Source organism: Metopolophium dirhodum, chromosome 3, assembly GCF_019925205.1.
Source record: "Metopolophium dirhodum isolate CAU chromosome 3, ASM1992520v1, whole genome shotgun sequence".
Taxonomy (NCBI): Eukaryota; Metazoa; Arthropoda; class Insecta; order Hemiptera; family Aphididae; genus Metopolophium; species Metopolophium dirhodum.
In genome coordinates, this window is record NC_083562.1 from 8,817,666 (window position 1) to 8,836,924 (window position 19,259).

The 19,259-nt window shown below is 29.8% G+C and overlaps 2 protein-coding genes and 1 long non-coding RNA gene across 9 annotated transcripts; 1 reads left to right on the forward strand and 2 right to left on the reverse strand.

The window, feature by feature from the left end:
- The first annotated feature begins 711 nt into the window (after positions 1–711).
- On the forward strand, positions 712–15,754 carry LOC132940440 (uncharacterized). The gene is made up of 2 exons (XR_009664083.1): positions 712–1,839; positions 14,955–15,754. It is a non-coding gene; the product is annotated as an uncharacterized LOC132940440 (long non-coding RNA).
- On the reverse strand, positions 4,567–6,768 carry LOC132940437 (uncharacterized). 2 transcript variants are annotated; one of them, XM_061008050.1, is made up of 3 exons: positions 6,676–6,768; positions 6,488–6,594; positions 4,567–6,411 (listed from the first exon to the last, which is right to left on the reverse strand). In XM_061008050.1, exons 2-3 carry the CDS (start codon positions 6,579–6,581, stop codon positions 4,577–4,579), a joined length of 1,929 nt encoding a protein of 642 aa, XP_060864033.1. In that variant the 5' UTR covers positions 6,582–6,594; positions 6,676–6,768; the 3' UTR covers positions 4,567–4,576. The 2 variants fall into 2 exon arrangements, with proteins under 2 accessions (XP_060864033.1, XP_060864034.1); XM_061008051.1 differs by having other exon boundaries at positions 6,717–6,755.
- On the reverse strand, positions 9,725–12,828 carry LOC132940439 (THAP domain-containing protein 1-like). Of its 6 annotated transcripts, XR_009664082.1 has the most exons (5): positions 12,258–12,398; positions 12,066–12,195; positions 11,733–11,946; positions 10,004–11,644; positions 9,725–9,854 (listed from the first exon to the last, which is right to left on the reverse strand). XR_009664082.1 is itself a non-coding variant. In XM_061008057.1 (4 exons), exons 1-4 carry the CDS (start codon positions 12,737–12,739, stop codon positions 11,934–11,936), a joined length of 459 nt encoding a protein of 152 aa, XP_060864040.1. In that variant the 5' UTR covers positions 12,740–12,828; the 3' UTR covers positions 11,798–11,933. The 6 variants fall into 6 exon arrangements, 4 of the variants coding, with proteins under 4 accessions (XP_060864036.1, XP_060864040.1, XP_060864039.1 ...); XR_009664081.1 differs by having other exon boundaries at positions 12,066–12,357; XM_061008057.1 differs by lacking the exons at positions 9,725–9,854; positions 10,004–11,644 and adding an exon at positions 12,690–12,828 and having other exon boundaries at positions 11,798–11,946; positions 12,066–12,183; positions 12,258–12,535.
- Positions 15,755–19,259: the final 3,505 nt, after the last annotated feature.

The following is a 19,259-nucleotide window of genomic DNA, read 5'->3' on the forward strand; positions in this document are numbered from 1 at the left end:
ACTCCACAGAATAATTCTGTGGTAATACTCTACGCTCGGTCGCTCGGAGGATCACTTTTATCAGTTAAGTCAGGTTTTATCGTTTTATCAAATCCCGATTCCCGGGTAAATTAAGCTTTGTCCATAGATATTATATAAACTTACATATACATAAACCGTTTATTTCCCAGAACCTCAAAAAACGTGGACAAATTGGAGAATATTAAAATAATACATTTCCGAAAAATTTAAAAAAAAAAACGAATTTTTGAAAATTAAAAAAATGTATTTACGCTTGAAAATTAAAATAATCTATGTAAAAAAAAAAATTAATAAATAAGGAAACCTAGAATTGTCATTTCACATTTCTCAATACGGTTCTCAATGTATTAAAATACATGTTTATATATTATTGTATTAAAATTTAAAATTAAACTGTTAAAAATATTAATACTTTATATATTTTTTCAATGATAACGACAACCAGCGAATGATAAGATTTTTAAATCATTCTTAGCGTTTACAGCATTTTGTTTATTTTGTTAATAACTTGTTTGAATTAATAAAATTAAAATGGTTCTTATGTGCTCTGTGAGAAGCTGTAAAACTAAACACTCCAAGAATTATGATACAAAGTTCCACAAGTAAGTACTACCTGTAATATAAGTAAGAGCTAAAGGAGGCTTCAATAATAATCCGACAGTAACTCAGTTTGAAGCTGCATATAAAGCACTTCTAGTACACGCTGAAATCAAATCAAACACAAGTGCTAATTGTGAGTACTATCTTGTACTATCTTGTGTTACAAGATAGTACAAGTATACTAAAAATATCTAGTTTAAAAAAAAAGTCACCAACCGAAGACCAAGATGTGGTACTTGATTGATTATGTGCAGCTGGGAGTCAACATATTGTAGAAGATGAAGATGAACTATGAACAGTATTCCAAAATTCCGATTGTATTAAAGATGTAGTGGGATATATCGGTGGATTTTTGGTGAGATCCATTTTAAAGCGTATTCGGTGTGAAGTTTGTGCTAAAGAAATAAAATCACATGAAACAAATTCACTATTACTGAATAAAAAAAAATATTGGCGGGCTTACAATGGCCAATGCTGATGTAGTTAGTATATGTCAGGTAGCAAAACGTACTGTAAAGGAATAGCTTTACGTACTATATAATATAATGTATATGTAGGTAACCGGTTCACATATTAGTGTATAAGTGTTATTCTACTCGCAGAGGCAGTTCTCCTCGAGTTGTTATGGTCTCTTAGACGTAACCTCATAGTTAGAACCACATTCTATTTTGGCAAGCTAATCAAGAGGAGCGGGCAACAACAAGTTATCATTACGAGGCGGCGGTTGCGAGAATAACAACTTATTGAACCAGCTACATCCACTTCAAGGACATCCTGTCCACGCGCAGGATCCATCAAAGGAACCGACATCATATATAGGAGGGCTGGGAACACAGTAAAGACAGATGTACCTGGACCAGCAACACAGAAGCGACTTCATGCCACTAGCCATATACAGGACTACTACTACTACTACTATTACCACGACGATATTATACATTTCATTCTGTTATAATAAAAACATTGCATTTATAAATCTAATTTGACTACTATTATTTTCAAATCATCTACATAGTGAATCCCTGAAGGGGCAGCACGTAACACTGGCGCAGTCGGTAGGATATTCATTCAAAGGAGGCAACCGTCAAAGGCTACAGTCAACAAGGAGGAATTGATCACTCTTTCAAGGCGACAACTCTGCAGAAGAACCCACACAAAACAAATAAGTCACATTGCAGCACCATCAAATTCATCAGCATCAAGGAACACCGCTTTATTGTGAGTGAATAACTATTTTAAATTTGTTACATAGACGTATGCAACATTATTAAAACAAAAGTATTGTTAAGTATTCGAGCATAGGTATATTGGTGTAAAACGTAATATTATATTGAATTTATTGAGGGCATATTATTGAAGTTTTATTAAATTAAAGGGTATTATTGAAGTTTTATTGAATCAAAAGGGTATTCAGGAATAAACCAAACTTGACCACACCATTGTTGGAACAATTATACAAAAGTATGAACCATCAGGGGGAATCAACTTTGTCAACGGTATACCTACAGAAATATTTGCACATTGATAACAGGGAGCCAATAATAGTTTTTTGGAATGGAACGACAGATCTAACAATTATAAAAAGATTAAGGTTAAGGGGTATTTTAGCATTTTTAAATATAACAGCATATAGTGATAGGAATAATGACAAATTCAATTTAAAACTAACTAATATAGAAACAAGGAAAACTTTATATTCAGGGTACATAGGAAAACTTAATAAAAACGGCAGAATGTTAAACTTATTGGAAGCACATGGATTGGTGTGCAATGCGAATCATCATATCACGAATTGTCACGATCCAATTGCTGATGTAATTTTAACCAAATGCGTTTTTGACTATGTAGTCGCGAAAATAAGGCCGATATATTTGTATAGACTAGGTAATAGATATAGAAAAAAATAAAAATATATGTATATAGATTTTTTAGGATAATTTCACGGTGAAGGTAATTACGTAAACTTAACACTATTAAATAAAACCCATAAAAGGAACAACAAACACTCTTTTATCTTTCTATTACTATTTATTTACACAACTTAAATCACAACATAGTCTCAATTCATTTCCAAAAGCACAACGGTTACTGACTAGCAAATAACAGTGTATTTAGTGTTGTTGTGTCGGTGCAAATCATAGTCTTCTTTCATCTATGCTTTTGACCTCTCTGAAGCTTCCCTGGCCTCCTTCCACAGCTCATTTGGACACGTCCAAGTGTCTACTGTTTCTGATAGTTCTCTTGTCTTCCCCAGTCTAAACCGAGGTCGGTAGCCATGTAACAGTTCGAAACAGTAGCGCAACCAGAAATATCCCTTAGGGGGGGGGGGGTCCAAAATTATATTACAACAGATATAAACATAAATAATTGTGTTAATAATAAATGTATTTTTTATTTGTGTTACCATATTAATAATAAAATGTATATATAAAAAAAAATATAATGAAAATATATCAAATAAAATTATAAAATAAAGTCTAAACGACGCTTTAAATTCGATAAACGCTGTATTACTTCTTCGGACTTGACGTCAATATCGTAGTGAATATTGAGAGCAGCTAGTTCATTCAATCTCGATTCGGACGTAGAGTTTCTTAAGTAAGTTTTAATGCGTTTGAGTGTAGAAAATGATCTTTCAGCTTCGCAAGATGTGACAGGAAGTGTGACCAGTATTTGCAAAAGCTTAAAAACATTTGGAAATAAATCTGAATTGCAATTATTCAATATGTTGATGGCATTTTTTGTTTTAATGTTACTATCATCTAGATAACAATTCCATAGTAAAATTTCTGATTTCACAAGATCAAAACTATTAATGTCGTTACTGTAAAATTCAACAAGTTCTTTAAGTCTTTCTTCATTGAATGTTGAACTGTTCATTAACATTTGGAATCCACTAATAATGTTTTTATGATTTATAAAACGATCATTCAGTTGTTGAGTACGAATCAAGAAAAGGAATAAATAAAGCTATTTGAAATATTCTTCAGAATCATTTGTTGAAATATTTATGCGGTGTTTTTGGCGCTTAGCTAATCTAGGAATTTCAATTTTAATTTCAAAATCATTTAATCTTTCATTAAGATCATTATATAGTTTGTTAAATTCAAGACTAACATTTTCTCTTATGGACATTAATTGTTTTTTCACTAAACTTATATGTTCAATAGCGTCAACTAAATCAATATTTGTGGTTTGTAAATACTTACATAGCGAATGAGTATACTGAAAAATATAATTAAGAATAGTCAGGGCTACATTAAATTCCGATGCTTGTAGTGCTAATAGAACGGCTGAACAAAACTAAAACACAGTAACTACAGTTTGTGAAATTGTTCAGGAGAGCCAATATTCTAAACATTAACAGGCCGCTGAAAAATTTTAATAACACAATATTGTAACCCTGTATTATAGATAACATATGAACCTCCGAATTTTATGTGTGCTGAATTATAATATCATTTTTTTTATTGGCTCCAAAGTTATAGCAGATACTTGGTTTTAATCTGGGATTTGTGAGTTGAATTAAACGAAATAACTAATATAAAACACAGTATCGTAGTATTTAAAAATTGTAAATTCTTTTAAGTAGTTTATATTTACAAATATAAATTTATAAATAACAATTAATGAAGTGAGGTGTTCCTAACTACTTATAAAACAAATAAAAAAACAATAAAAATAAATTGCAGTCCTTTCTGTTCACATTTGGTAAAATGATAATAAAATATATAAAAGTATTTACTTTTATATTAACAAATATAAATTTATAAATAACAATTAATGAAGTTAGGTGTTCTTACCTACTTATAAAACAAATAAAAATAAAATAAAAATAAATTGCAGTCCTTTCTGTTCACATTTGGTAAAATGATAAAATATAATATAAAAATATAATTAACCAAGTTAAGAATACTTACTAGAGTAATAATTCACAAATAAGTTAAAAAATACATCATTCTGCACATTCAATAATAAAAGTATCTGATAGTCCAATTTCACTAACTAGGTTTTCAGAAGTTAAAGAAACTGGTAAGGTAGTCCAAAATTTTTTTCTATTATTTGGCATTAATGGAAGTAATTTATTTACTATTTCATTTTTTTTTTCAAAGTTTATCCCTCGTTGTTCCATAATTTTGTCTGGTTCATAATCAATGATGGTTTTTAAAATTTTTTTTTGTAAAAAGTCTAATTCTTTTGGTGCCTCATCAAAGTTAGTATAATATACCATTTTGGTAGATCCTTTAAAAAATGTTACCATCACTAGACTCGACAATTTAAAACCTTTTAGTGGGTCATTCTTTATGGTAGTAGATCGTTTCTTGCTTGACCAATTAAAAAAATGTGTTTGATCGATAATGTTTAAATTTGTTCTACTTTCCTTAATTTTATTTTTGAGATCATCATAATCATATATATTCCTTACTTGCTTAAATTTTTTCTCTATGTTTCCATGAACTCCATCTGCTGACATATGTGTATGGCCTTTTGTCAAGTATTTAATAGTGACACTTTCTATACAATTATTGTGCTTAGAGTTCAAAGTGCTGATTAATGCTGTGAATAATACCCAATTTTTGTTTTGACCCGTGCAGTTGTCAGCCCAAAAAATAAAATTTTTAGCATCTCTTTCTTCTCTCATTATGGATAGTATTGAATCTGCAATGTTTTCTGCTTTTCTACCAGCTACAGCTTCATGCCACAGTACACAATAAGATTTGCCTTTTGGTCTTAAGGAAGCAAATGTTTCATTAAACACTATTAAACGACTAGTGAAAAAACAAGTTTTCGAATCTGGTATCATGGATAATAGAAGAATTTTTTGGAGGTCCATGGAAAATATTTTGGTTGTGCTGCTAGTGTTTATATTGGCATCCTTTTTGTACATAGTGTTTGCTTGAAATGCTTTGATTTTATGTTTTTCTAATTTAATTTTAGGTTCCTCAATTTCATCTTCATCAATTGAATTTTCTATTTCATTAGCATAATTGGTACAATCTTCACATTTATCAGAAATAGGACTTTTTAATGAGATATTCAACTCTTTTAGAACCCCTCTGTAAGTTTCTTGTGAAAACAATTTTCCATGTCTCAAACAAAAATCTTCATACATTGATTTTACAGTCAATTCTCTAGGCAAAAACATGATATTGGGACTATTATGTCTACGATAATGACTAGAACGTGGATTATACATTTTTATATGGTTAATTATTGAGGTCTTGTCAATGTTTAAATTACTCACACCAGTTTTGTTACCTCTATTTTCTTTTACAGTTGATAGACATGGACTGTCACAATTTTTGAAATTTTTATAAAGAGCTGTTAATATAGAGTCATTTGAATATCCGAATGTGTTGAGAAACATTGATTTACATACTCTGATTTTATCTTTCTTAGGTCCAGCTGGTAGATAAAAATAACGAGATTCATTCCTTTTAAAATTATTTATTAAATCTGTTGTTGTTCGACGCTCAACTGAAGACACTACAATACTATTTCCTAAGTACCTTCTTCTTGAAGTATAATCCATTGCCCAGAAATCACTCCAAATTTGTTGTCGTTGATCAACCAACATATTAATATTACAATTATTTCTACATATTTTTGGACAGGGAATGTTTCTAAATGGGTGTTTTATTTTAGCATTTTCTATTTTACTTTTCCTCTTTTCCTGCCAAACTGCATGTTGATCTTTCTTACTGAATTTTTTTTTCTTATTACAACCATCATTATGTAAAACAGTTTCATCATGATCAGAATGTGTTGCACTTAATAAAATATTTTCATCTAACATATAAAAAACATAATTCATTAAATTAAGGTAGATTTAAACTAAAATATACTCAGATGTAAGTTGTAGTACCTGGTCTTGGTGTTTCAGTCACACAACTTGAATTTAATTCAGTAGTAATAGTGAAATAATCATGATCATGTAAGACAGTCGGTAAATCCGCCATTGCATCAACTAATCTAACAAGCCATAATGTTAAAACAAATTAATATTAGATTACTTATATTTTACATTCAGACAATAAATAATATGTAACTTACCTATTTACTTATTAGCTATTAAATTATAATTTATAACTTACTTTATAACTTAGAAAATATCGAGGAAAATCATAATTGTTAGTTACTGTGTTTCTGTTTTGTAAAATTCTTATCATATAATAAACTCTTGTAGTTACTTGTTTGTAAATTGATAAATAATCATCCGAATCCAAAGAAAATAATATCGTTTAATTCAGCGTAACAAGATGACAATGAGGATACAAAAAAGTCGATTTTGATAAGAACGTTAGTTACTGTGTTTTAGTTTTGTTCAGCCGAGAAGTTGATTTGCTTTACTTGATGTATCACTGTCATTCCACATAATTATTTCTTCTAAACAATTTAAAATTGCAGGGAAAAATTCATAAAATGTTTCAATTGAGTTGTAACGCTCAATCCACCTAGTTGGACATAATCTTTTTAGTTTTTGTTTTTGAGATGAAGATTCGTTTTGTTTTAGTTTGTCTAAATGTGTTGAAAAAAACTGTTGTCTCTTCGGTGTGTTAAAAAAATTATAACATGTTTCTATTGTGTTCATAGTATTCCGTATTCCTTGAATAGTACATCGCCTGCCGCAGCGAAAAAGGTCGTAACTCTATTTTCTCAACTTTTCAGGAGGAGCAAAACTATGATGGTTATATAAATTCTAATTCTGTTTTAATTTCTAAAATTTTGGTATGCATAATTTTACATCACCAATTAGCTGACTCTAAATACTATATTATTGTTTTTTTTTAAATATCATATGATCGTGTTTTTTAACTAGATACGACCTTTAGAACGAAGTTGTACCTAGTCGTATCTATACTTACGACTTTTTTCCTTGGAAATTTATATGTCTTTATAATCGTATCTATACTTACGACTTTTTTCGTTGGAAATTTATAAGACCTTATAATTGTATCTATACTTACGACTTTTTACTTTGGAACTTAATATAACTTTATAATCGTATCTATACTTACGACTTTTTTCGTTGGAAATTTATATGGATAATTTATGATAGTAATAATATTATAATTTATTATATAATTATTTTATAATAAGTCATAACTTTTACTATTTCCTACATTATTTTAAAATTAAATTCAGGGGGACTATATCGGCCCAGACCCCACCACCCAAAGACTTATGACATGGCATATTACTGTAAACTACCATTGACTATAAATACTGTATTAAAACTGTACCAATTTTATAATCAATATACAATAATATTATCATTTTTTATTGTATTAGTGTTGACAATATTGTTTTATACAAAATAATATAAAACAATGTAGAAAAAACAACAAAATATATAACAATAAAAAGTTATAATAAATATAAACAGAAAACTTAAAAAAACTTTTTTTTAAATATTTTACTATAAACTGAAGTGTAAATATTAAATATTATTAAACAGTTAAGGCTAGCAGTAGGTAGTCTTAATTTTTTATAAAAATAAAATAAAAGTAATAGCAGCATTATAATATTTATAATAACAACAAACATTATAACAATACAAAGTTATAATAAAATTCAGAATAAAATTAAAACAAAAAAACTTAAAAAAACCTTTTTTTCAAAATATAATATAAACAAAAGTATAAAATATTATTAATCGTTTAATATTAACTAGTCTTTTTTGTATACAGAATATTATCTTTATTTTGATGGAAGAGACTTATAAAAATCATGGTATGTGGCTGGGATAAGCCCCATAGAACATAGTGATAGTAAATCTTTGTGTTTGGTTTTTTCAATTGGCAATTTGCCAGCATACACTTTTTCAGGTATACTATGATTTTGAAATCTTCCCCTTTGTTTTTGTTTTATGAAATTTATCTTTATAAAGTCTGGAGAATTGAAATCATATTTAATGTTTAGTTCAAATGGAGTTTCAAATGACACTTTGATTTGTTTTATGTTATTCCACCTTATTAAGTCACCATCACAGGTTGTTTTAAAATTAAATCTATTTTCTTCGACAAGAGGCTTAAAATCCAAGAACTCAGTATTGTCCATCTCAAATACTATATAAGGATTGCCTGTAACTTTAGCACACCTTACTAGAGTAATCCATTGGGCAGGAACATAGATTGATTTCCCTTTTTTTTAACGTTCAATACATGAGTGCATACTGTCACCTTCATTTTGAGTGTGGCCTCTTTCTAAAAATGTATGACTAATTTTTATTTTAAGCGTAAAGGCCGCATACTCCCACATTGCATAGATATAACGATTGCGATTCTGGCCACCACAGTTGTCTGAGTAAAAACTAAACTCTTTGAAACCCTTCTCCTTCATCATTTTTAAAAATTTTAACAAGCAAGTTCCAATTTCATTGGAACCTCTTTTTGCATCAGATTCATCCCACATATAACAGTAACCAACTTTGTTAACAATATCATACACCGTAAAATTGTAAACGGCAAACTTTCTTTTGTAATAAAAATTACTGGCCTTACCTTGTGGTGTGGTCAATACTTTTTCTAAGTCAAATACCTCAACACACAATTCTGGATCATTAGCTGCTCGCTTTTTATCTACAGTTTTATTATCTCTGGCTATATTTTTGTTTGTCAAATGTTCGTTGTGGCTTGGTTGTAGTTTCAATTTTTCTTCCTCAGTAGCAAGTTTAAATTCTTCACATTTGTCACATAAGTCTTTTTTTGGTCTAAAAAAACTTAAGTTAAAAGTATTAAATATGTCTGTATATTGCCTGACTGTAGCATTTTGAGCCTTGACACAAAGAGTTTTGTCTTTAACCCAATCCAAATAAAGGCGATGCATTCCCTACTACAATAATGATTACATCTTGGAGATGCAAATGTCTTTCCCATATTATGCTGATTATTATTACTGTTTGTTAGAAAGACCTTTTTTGATCGAGGTTTATTAGTAACGTTGGTTTTATTTGCGTCGTCAGAACAGGATATCATTGCTATGTCACCAGCTTCATATGCTGTTATCCGATTAGACAAAAAGAGTTCTAAGTCTTTATATTTTGGTAGCTCTTTGGTGTCCTGTTTGAGCTGCCACTCCGCAACGGTTACACTATCTAAGTGAGTGCACATAAGGGTTACTAGCCAAGCATCCCATTGGTCTACTGGCTGCTGAAGGGCTGTTAGCGCATTGATGTTTGACGATATGTGATAATGCAGTCGTTGCAACTCACTAGCAGAGGCTGACATCACCTTTGGCGTATTGAGTAGTGAACGCATATGAGATTGTATTATTGCACTTTTATTTTCGTATCTCAATTTTAAGACATCATAAGCTACCTGATAATTTTCTTCAGTTGTCTTAAAATTTTGAATAACTTCTCTTGCTGGGCCTTCAACACAGGTTTTCAAATAGTGAAATTTTAAGATAATGGGTACATCTTCATTATTGTGAAACATTGTATTGAACTCATCAATGAAGGCTGTCCATTGTTGCCAATCACCATTGAAGGAGGGTGTTTTTAGTGTTGGAAGCCTCAACATGTTGAACTTTTTACTTCTAGAAATTTCACTATACGATGGAGTGGTCACAGAATTACTAGTTGCTTCATATTTTTCTATAAGCTCCAATAATGACACCTTTACTCCACGTAGGAGTTTTCGAAAAAAACTTCTTTCTTCAATCCATTCCTCTTGAGATTTTGTTTGATCATCTTCTTCTACTATTGCTTGACAATCCAATTGACAATTGATTTTGATAAGAACGTTAGTTACCGTGTTTTAGTTTTGTTCAGCCGAATATTTAACATACGAATTATACAATATTATGCCAACCGAAAACATGGAGCGGTGAAGCCCAGCAGCTGTTGAGCGCTTATCACACATCCGCTATTTTGTTGGTTGGCAAAAAAGTCATATTCACTATAATATTATTATAACACAAAATACTAATAAATAATAAATAAAATGTTTTAATTTTACTAATCTACACAAGTTGGTAACTTTTTTCAACTTGGTAATCGTACTTGAATAAAGTAACATTAGTTTTATTTTATTTTAGAAGTTTTAAAGTAAAAAGTAGGTATTATTCACGTAGGTTTGATTTATCAATAAAATCGATTTTATGATTTTCAAGAAGATTCATACAATTTTGATATTGTGTTAAATTATAATATATAGCGATAAAATAAGATAATAAAATAATACAAGTTTACAAGCAATATAAGTGTTTAATAAGTAACTACTGGTGATTAAAAATAATTAATTTAGTAAGTAAACGTCGTTTACTGACATTACAAATTGTTTTTAAATTAGACAAGTGATGTAATCTAATTTTTAAATATTGTTTAGAAATTAAGGTTACCAAATTTAATCTATGGTTTTCTAAAAAACCATCATTGTCACAATTTAGATCTTTAAAAATATTACTACTAATTAACCTAAAGTTAATTGAATTAAGGTATTTTCAATAACTCTAACTATTTTAATTACATTAATTGAACTTTTAATCAACCCTCCTCTATTTTTGACATTAACTAATATATAGTGAGAATATTTATGGTTATAATTGTGTTCAGATAATGTTTCTAACATACTATTAGCACATGTTTGACAATCAACTTTTTTCAACAAACATCTAACAATAAACCCAGAAATATAATACAAAATGTTGTCTTTAACAATATCAAATGTATTGTTCATACTGGGGAATAAATCTGGTATTTCTTCCTCTTCTTCCAAACTTTCAACTTTTTTCTTTGCCCAACGTATTTCAAACACGCTTTCTGTGCCTGTGTTGTCCAAAGCTATACAATTAGCAGCATATGATGATGTTATGGAGTTCTTCAGCAGGATTTGTTTCATAGCAGTTTTTAATTCAAGGGCATTTGGATTGTTATTATTTCCAAAACGTTGTCTGATTTTTGAAAAAAACATTTCCAGATGGTCTTGTGAAAATTTGTAAGTTAAAATGTATTTATACTGGGTAATTTGAAAAATTTCATCTGCTAAGCTGAACATTGCTTTAACTGCTATTGCAAACCCTAAAAATGTAAATTATAGTATCATATTTTGGAGATTTCCGGAGCATTATGGAATTTAAAATACATACATTTTTAATATATTACTTACCAATAATAAAGGTTTTGCGTGGAGTCAGATAAATTGGTACTCCCTTGATATCTGTGAGGTTGAGTAAATACTCCACTAAAGGTATCATTATACACTGCATTCTTTTCACATCATCTTTATATAATGGTTTTTTAAAACCTTTTCCATAAGGATTACGAGAATTTAAAAAATCAAATATTTGATCAATGACTTATAAAATGTTCAGTTTCTTCGCCTTAAAATATAAATGAGAAATAAATATTTGAGAAATGTGGCACTTATATAAAAAATATAAATGTATCATTGAAAATCATCTTATATTATTAATTAATAACTTTAACTTAACAGTTTTACATTTTGCTTTTTAAGAAAAGTTCATCTGCATAATTTTCTAATGTTTGAACTGCTTTATCAGCAACAGAATTTATTTTTAGGATATCATCACTTTTTTCAACCAATATTTTAGTGTCATCTACTTCAAGATCTAAAGCTTAATAATTTTAAATATTTATTAATTAAAGATATAGATCAAATTTAAATACAAACCGGTATCAATTATTGGAACTTCCATTGGTGTATAGTTTCTTTTTGCAGGTTCTTTTCGAGGACATTTGGCAGGTTTTTGAAGGTAGGAAGGAAAAGATGGGAAATTTGATGGTACAGCATCAATTTTTAAACATGGTTTAGTGGTACCAGGTCTTATTTCATAATCACTGTCAATAAAATGAATACTGCATATACGACTCCATTGGGATGGTATAAAAATTTTTCGTCTCAATGCAATAATCCACTTTTGGTTTACATTTTCATTATTCAAAGGAAATCTGTAAAATAATGAAATACAGAAGAATTTTATAAAATTAGTATAATATAACAGATATCAATGATTCATAGAAACTATAGCATTTATGTATTACAAATTATGATTATAGGTACCAAATCGTTTATTTAATTTTAAATACATATAATTGAACTTACCGAAAAAAAATGAATATTTTGACCGGATTTATACCTATTGGTACATCCATATGCCACACAAGATACTGGCATAATTACTATAATTAATGTAACATAAAAATCAGCTTAAATGTAATGCATTTACATTTACAAAATACTTAAATAATGAACCATCAGATACACTTTACTGTGCATAATACGAAAATTATTATAATGTTTTGCCAACCAACAAAATGGCGACCATGCGTTGATAATGCTTCAACCGATAACGCGAGTACCTTATCTATAGTATAGAAGTCTGTGAGTATAATATAGACATATTATTCTGTGACTACGATCCATTGATATCACTGACTAAGATAAGAGAAAATGACAATATGTCATAACTGATAAGGTTTGTTATCAAAATTATTTAGTTGGTTAACAAAATTTATTATACTTACAATATATTATTATATTCCCAAATTAATTAAAAAATGTTCCATTTTATAAATACTCAAGGGGGGGGGGGGGTCTGGACCCGGGGACCTCCCCTTTGGTTGCGCCACTGGTTCGAAAGGTGTTCTCTGAGTTACCTTACTCTCACTGTTATTGATCTGCATCTGTACTACAGGTAGCCACGTCTGGTCCCATTCGTCTTCTTTTGTAACTTGTGCAACCAATATTGATAGCACAATACTATTTGCATGTTCCACTTGCCCTTTTGCTTGTGCTCTTCGTGTTGAGGTTAACGTGTGTTGTACCCCTTTCTCTTCGCAAAACTCTTCAAACTTTCTGGCCGTAAAGTATGTCCCTCTGTCGGTAACCAAACGGTTGGGCAGTCCAAACATTTGCACTAATGTTGTCAAATTGTCGAACGCACCATTAGCACTTGTATCTTTTGCTGCAAACAAACATGTAAACTTTGTGAGATTGTCAACAATGACTAGAATGTACTTATTCCCTGTTGGAGTAGTCACAAATGGTCCTATTTGATCCATGTGAACAGTATCGAATGGACGTCGTCCTACCGGAATAGGATGTAGTGGTCCTGGTTGTTTTCCTCTTGGTTTCTTCGACATTAAACATTCAATGCACATCTTCACATGTCTCCTCACATAACGTCTCAACTTTGCGAACCAATAATCTTGCATGATTTGACTCACTGTCTTCTCTACTGATAAATGACCACACAGATCATGTGCCCCAACCGTTATGCTCTTCTGAATACTCTTTGGCATAACTAATAGTTTCTTCCCGTTGTGTAATCGGTACAGTAGTTGCCCTTGTAGTTCAAATCCGTTTGCCTGAGCTTTTTCCGACCTAGTTCTTTCTCCTTCTGGTTTCTTCAGTATCATAATTATCTCCTTGATGTCTTCATCTGCAGTCTGTGCCATCAGCACTCTTTCCTCCTGACTAATGGTCACATAAACGTCAAGTCTCTCCGCGAGTACATCATTCAGAGTTGTGCCGTCGCTCTCCGTCACTGGCGCTCTTGACAATGCATCCACGTGTGCCATCTTAGTACCCGGCCGATGTTGGATATCATATTCATACTCTTGCAGCAGATCATGCCATCTAGCGATTTGAGGTCTCAGAGCTCGGTGAGCCCTCAGATAAACCAAAGCTTGACAATCTGTAATTATGGTAAATTTAATGCCTAGTAAGAAATTACGCCACTTATTCACCGCCCATATCACAGCCATTAATTCCAATTTTCCTGAGTGGTATTTTGACTCTGCTTCTGTTAACTTTTTACTGATACAGTACAACAACTTTGGTGCTTCACCGTCTTTGTCCCGTTGCAACAACATTGCTCCTATTCCCACCGAACTGGCATCTGTGTGTACTTCTGTTGAAAGAGCATTTTGATTAAACATTGCCATCACAAAAATATTAAGCACCGAAGTACATATTTATAAATTTAAGAAAAATAAGATGGAACATTATGCTTTAACTGGCACATATTAAAAGCAAACAAAAGATTAAACGAACGTTATGATTTCAAAAAATTAAATAAGATAACCAAAAATATTGAACTTTTTATGAATGACCATTGTAACAGAGAATGTAATGAATTACTTAAATTAATAGAAAAAACAAGAGACCCAAGCTATATACTCGATTATCCTAAGTAAATAAAATTATGTTGACATATGTGTGTAACAGTTTATTATATTATTCACATAACTTATCAATTGGTGGAAGATTTATTATCACTAAAAAATATTGTATTCAAAAGGGGAAATATAAACTTAAATTATATAATTAACTAACATTTTAACATTTCTAATATTATAATTTCAGGTAATCAAAATTGTATATTGTTATGTATTCTAAAAAAAAACAAATGCAACAAAATGTAATTAAATAAGTATTGTAAATTACATTATAATTGTAAAATGTCATAAAATATGTATAAAAAATTGTAACCTATTATAACAGAATTGTAAATGTAAAACATATATATATCAATTATTGTAACTTGTTATAAACAAGATTGTAATGAAATGTAAATATTATAACAAATTGTAAATGTAAATGTATATCAAAATTGTAAAATCGACTACTGTTGACTTAAATATCATTGTTAAAGATTCTTAGCCTTACAGGCTAATAATCTTTTTTTTGGCAGGGAGGTGTAAAGGAATAGCTTTACGTACTAATATAATGTATATGTAGGTAACCGGTTCACGTATTAGTGTATAAGTGTTATTCTACTCGCAGAGGCAGTTCTCCTTGAGTTGTTATGGTCTCTTAGACGTAACCTCATAGTTAGAAACCACATTCTATTTTGGCAAGCTAATCAAGAGGAGCGGGCAACAAAAAGTTATCATTACGAGGCGGCGGTTGCGAGAATAACAACTTATTGAACCAGCTACATCCACTTCAAGGACACCCTGTCCACGTGCAGGATCCATCAAAGGAACCGACATCATATATAGGAGGGCTGGGAACACAGTAAAGACAGATGTACCTGGACCAGCAACGCAGAAGTGACTTCATGCCACTAGCCATATACAGGACTACTACTATTACTACTATTACCTCGACGATATTATACATTTCATTCTGTTATAATAAAAACATTGCATTTATAAATCTAATTTGACTACTATTATTTTCAAATCATCTACATAGTGAATCCCTGAAGGGGCAGCACGTAACAGTACAGTCAGAGAGTATTCCAAAAAATCTAACCACATAAGTATTGACTATTTGGTATTGAAATCAATATCAATGTTAAGTATAGATAAATATTTTTTAAATTTAACAAAGCACTTTATGGATCAAGAACCGCTCAATAACCATTTGATACAGATGATTAGGTTAATACTTAAAACATTTATAACTAGGGAACGGATTTTAATTTAGTATAAAATTAAAAATATTTAAATATATTTGTTTATTACTTAATAAATATTTATTTATAAATGTATAATATTTAAATATTTAAATTGAAAATAACATAGAATTATTAAATAATTAATTATAAAAAATTAAAAATCTATTCTGAATCATCATAGTATTCATCTGGGAAACAGTTAGAAACAACATATAGCTTGAAATTTTCAAATGTAAATTGGCGGCGGTTTGGTCTTAACATTGCTTTGTAACGGCTGAATGACCTCTCCACATCAACGGACGTGACAGGTGCATATTTCATACACATTATTTCTTTTGGAGTGTATTCAATTTCTGAATAATTGTTATTTGGAGTTTTGTTTAATAGTATGTCTCTTATTGACATTACAGTATTAAAACCTGTGTTTTTTTCCAATACATTTTTTAATTTTTAATTGGTCAAAACTCCAATTTCTCCAGGGACCTGTTCTAATTGCTTTGTGGCATTATCAACTATTTCTAAGCTCTCCGTTAGTGGCATTTTAGAAGTTTCTAATTTTGAAATAGTATCAACCAAAAATCCAAAATTAGTCGAAATAAATGCTAAATTGTTTTGCAAATTTTTACTGTCTATGAGCTCAACAGTTTTAGATTCTGAGCGAAGCGATGAATGTATTGATTCTACAATGATGTGTGTTTTTTTTTTTATTTTTTTTTTTATTTTTTTTTATTTTTGTGTCTGTCATCACCTTTTAGGACAGTAAAAGTGCTTAGATTTTCTTCAATAGTAACTTTTCTGATAGGAAAGTGAATCTAGTTGGTACTTTGGGGGGTCAAAAGTAAAAATTTCCCAGTAGTTTTCAAAAGCGACGTGAAAAACAAAAGAAAAATCAAGGAAAAACGTGAATTTTTACGCAAAATCTGTTTTCGAGAAAATCGATTTTGGTGTTTGGTGTAAGTCTAAAAAAAATGACCGTAGGGACATGACATTTTGACTGAATGTTTATATTAGTATTTTCTATACACCATACAATTTCGAAAATATTTTGACTCTTTTTGAGCTGTTTACGGACATTGTCAGTTTTCAATTTTTTTAGTTTTTTTTTTCTATAAATATCAATAAAATTTTATCTGTTGAGTAAAAAAGCTTGAATATTTAATAGAAGGCTCCTAGGTTATTGTTTCAAAGGCAGACGAAAAATCCTCAGTCACAGTTTTTATTTATGAGCATTTTAAGTTCAAATTTTGACAAAATACGGAAAAATCTCGAAAATTAGCAAATTATTTTGAGTTGAGAATTCATAAATATTTTTCTTTTTAAATCTAAGATTTGAAAATGTAATATAAGATTATTCATAAGTTTTTCTACCTTTATCAAAAAAAAAAAATGTCTACAAGAAACTTAAATTAAATTTTTATGAGCGTCTGAAATTTATATTTTTACAACATTTGATATTCACTCGATTTCTCATGTAACAATAAACTTATTTTATTGTAATTAAAAAACGAATGACTGTAGATACTTGAAAATTTCACTGAATGTTTATATTAGCATTTTCTATACACCATAATGTTTTCAAAATATTTTGACTCTTTTTGAGCTGTTTACAGACATTAGGGACCTTCTGATATATCGTTCTAATAGCAGTTGAAAAATATTACAAATACATAGGCAACATTTTTTTTTATAAGCATTTAAAGTTCAAATTTTGAAAACATTTATTAAATTTATAATTTATAAATTATTTTGTAGTTAAAAATGTATAAAATGTTTAACTTTTATGGCTAAGGATTGAAAATTTAAAACAAGGCTCCACGTAAATAGGTTATATATAAATTACTTTATTCACAATAATATCATCAAATTTACTTGGTAATATCATAGGCTGACTGACCGTTTTCGCTCAGAATCGTTTTTCTTATACAATGATTTTAAATCATTGAATTCAAATTTAACACCATCCATTACAGTGACCCACTTGTAACCTACTGTACAGCAGAGTGACATCCACTTATCCACTTTTTTTTTTATTGCCATTGCAGCTTCGGGATCTAAATTTAAGACGTTTCTAATCTTTTCAAAGTTATTTGAATAATTTAATACAGCTGATAACCACGTGGCACGTACCCCATCGAGTTATAATAGGCTCGGGAGGTAGAGTTAAATCCGGGTACATATCTTTAAATGTTTGTACACGACTTGGCGCTTTTAAAAATATTTTTTTTTACGTTGGAAATTAACGAATCAACTTCTGAAAATTGAAATCTAATTGTTTCAGCTATACGATGAAAACCATGTACTATAGACAAGTTAAATGTATTATTCTTGGATAAAATGTGTCCAACATTTTTCCCGCCTTACACATATACGGCGCGGCGTCCGTTAAAAGTAAAAGTACATTATTGTGTATTATACCATTCGGCCACATAACACTCATTGCATTATTAAATAATTGACGTATAGTTTTGTGGTTGCATTTATCTAATTCTTCACAGCACAATGAAAATAGTTTAGATGGTTCAGTGCTCAATTTTCCTACAATAACATTTGCGGTATATCGACCTTCGGCGTCTGTTGTTTCATCTACTCAAACCCAAATAGGGCCATCTCCAATGATATTTTGAATTTTCGAAATAGTTTCTTCATACACCCCACTAACATATTTTTTTTTAAGTGTACTCTCGTCGGGAATTTTATGACCAGTATATTTTTCCATAAAATTTTTAAATGCAACATTTTTCAATTTATAAAGAGGAATGTCTGAACGTATTAGTGCATGACACAAATCATCATTAAAAACTGACTTACTATTGGTAGATGCGGATGATATAGAAATAAAATTTTGTTGAAATAGGTATAAGCTTTCTGTCTTTATTGCCTCTATGTTTACTGGTATTGATGTGCTGAATAACTTGACCACGTTGGTCGATAGATACTGATTTATCACAAGACTGACAGTATAAAACTTGTTCATCACTCCTAAAAGTTTCATTCGGAAATTCTTCCAAATAAATACTAACTTTTGATCTTTTTGTGCGAGCTACTTTGGGCATATTTAAACAGTTAACCATATTATATTATACAAACTACACACACGGACACAATACGAAAATAACGTGATCGAATAATTTGTAAAATAATTAAAATATACACGGAAATTCTACAATATTACATAATTTATGTATTTATTTGTAAAAAAATTTAATTATTCTAAAATATTTAAAATAAAATTAGCATCAGATAACTTGAAATTAAATGAAACGTAT

Excerpts from the sequence above, each read along its gene's own strand:
- LOC132940437 (XM_061008050.1), bottom strand. The coding sequence starts at position 6,581 with ATGGCGGATTTACCGACTGTCTTACATGATCATGATTATTTCACTATT. Across the intron at positions 6,412-6,487 it reads GACTGAAACACCAAGACCAG|ATGAAAATATTTTATTAAGT; the intron begins GTACTACAACTT and ends TTTATATGTTAG.
- LOC132940439 (XM_061008053.1), bottom strand. The coding sequence starts at position 11,832 with ATGCAGTGTATAATGATACCTTTAGTGGAGTATTTACTCAACCTCACA. Across the intron at positions 11,645-11,732 it reads ACGCAAAACCTTTATTATTG|GGTTTGCAATAGCAGTTAAA; the intron begins GTAAGTAATATA and ends TTACATTTTTAG.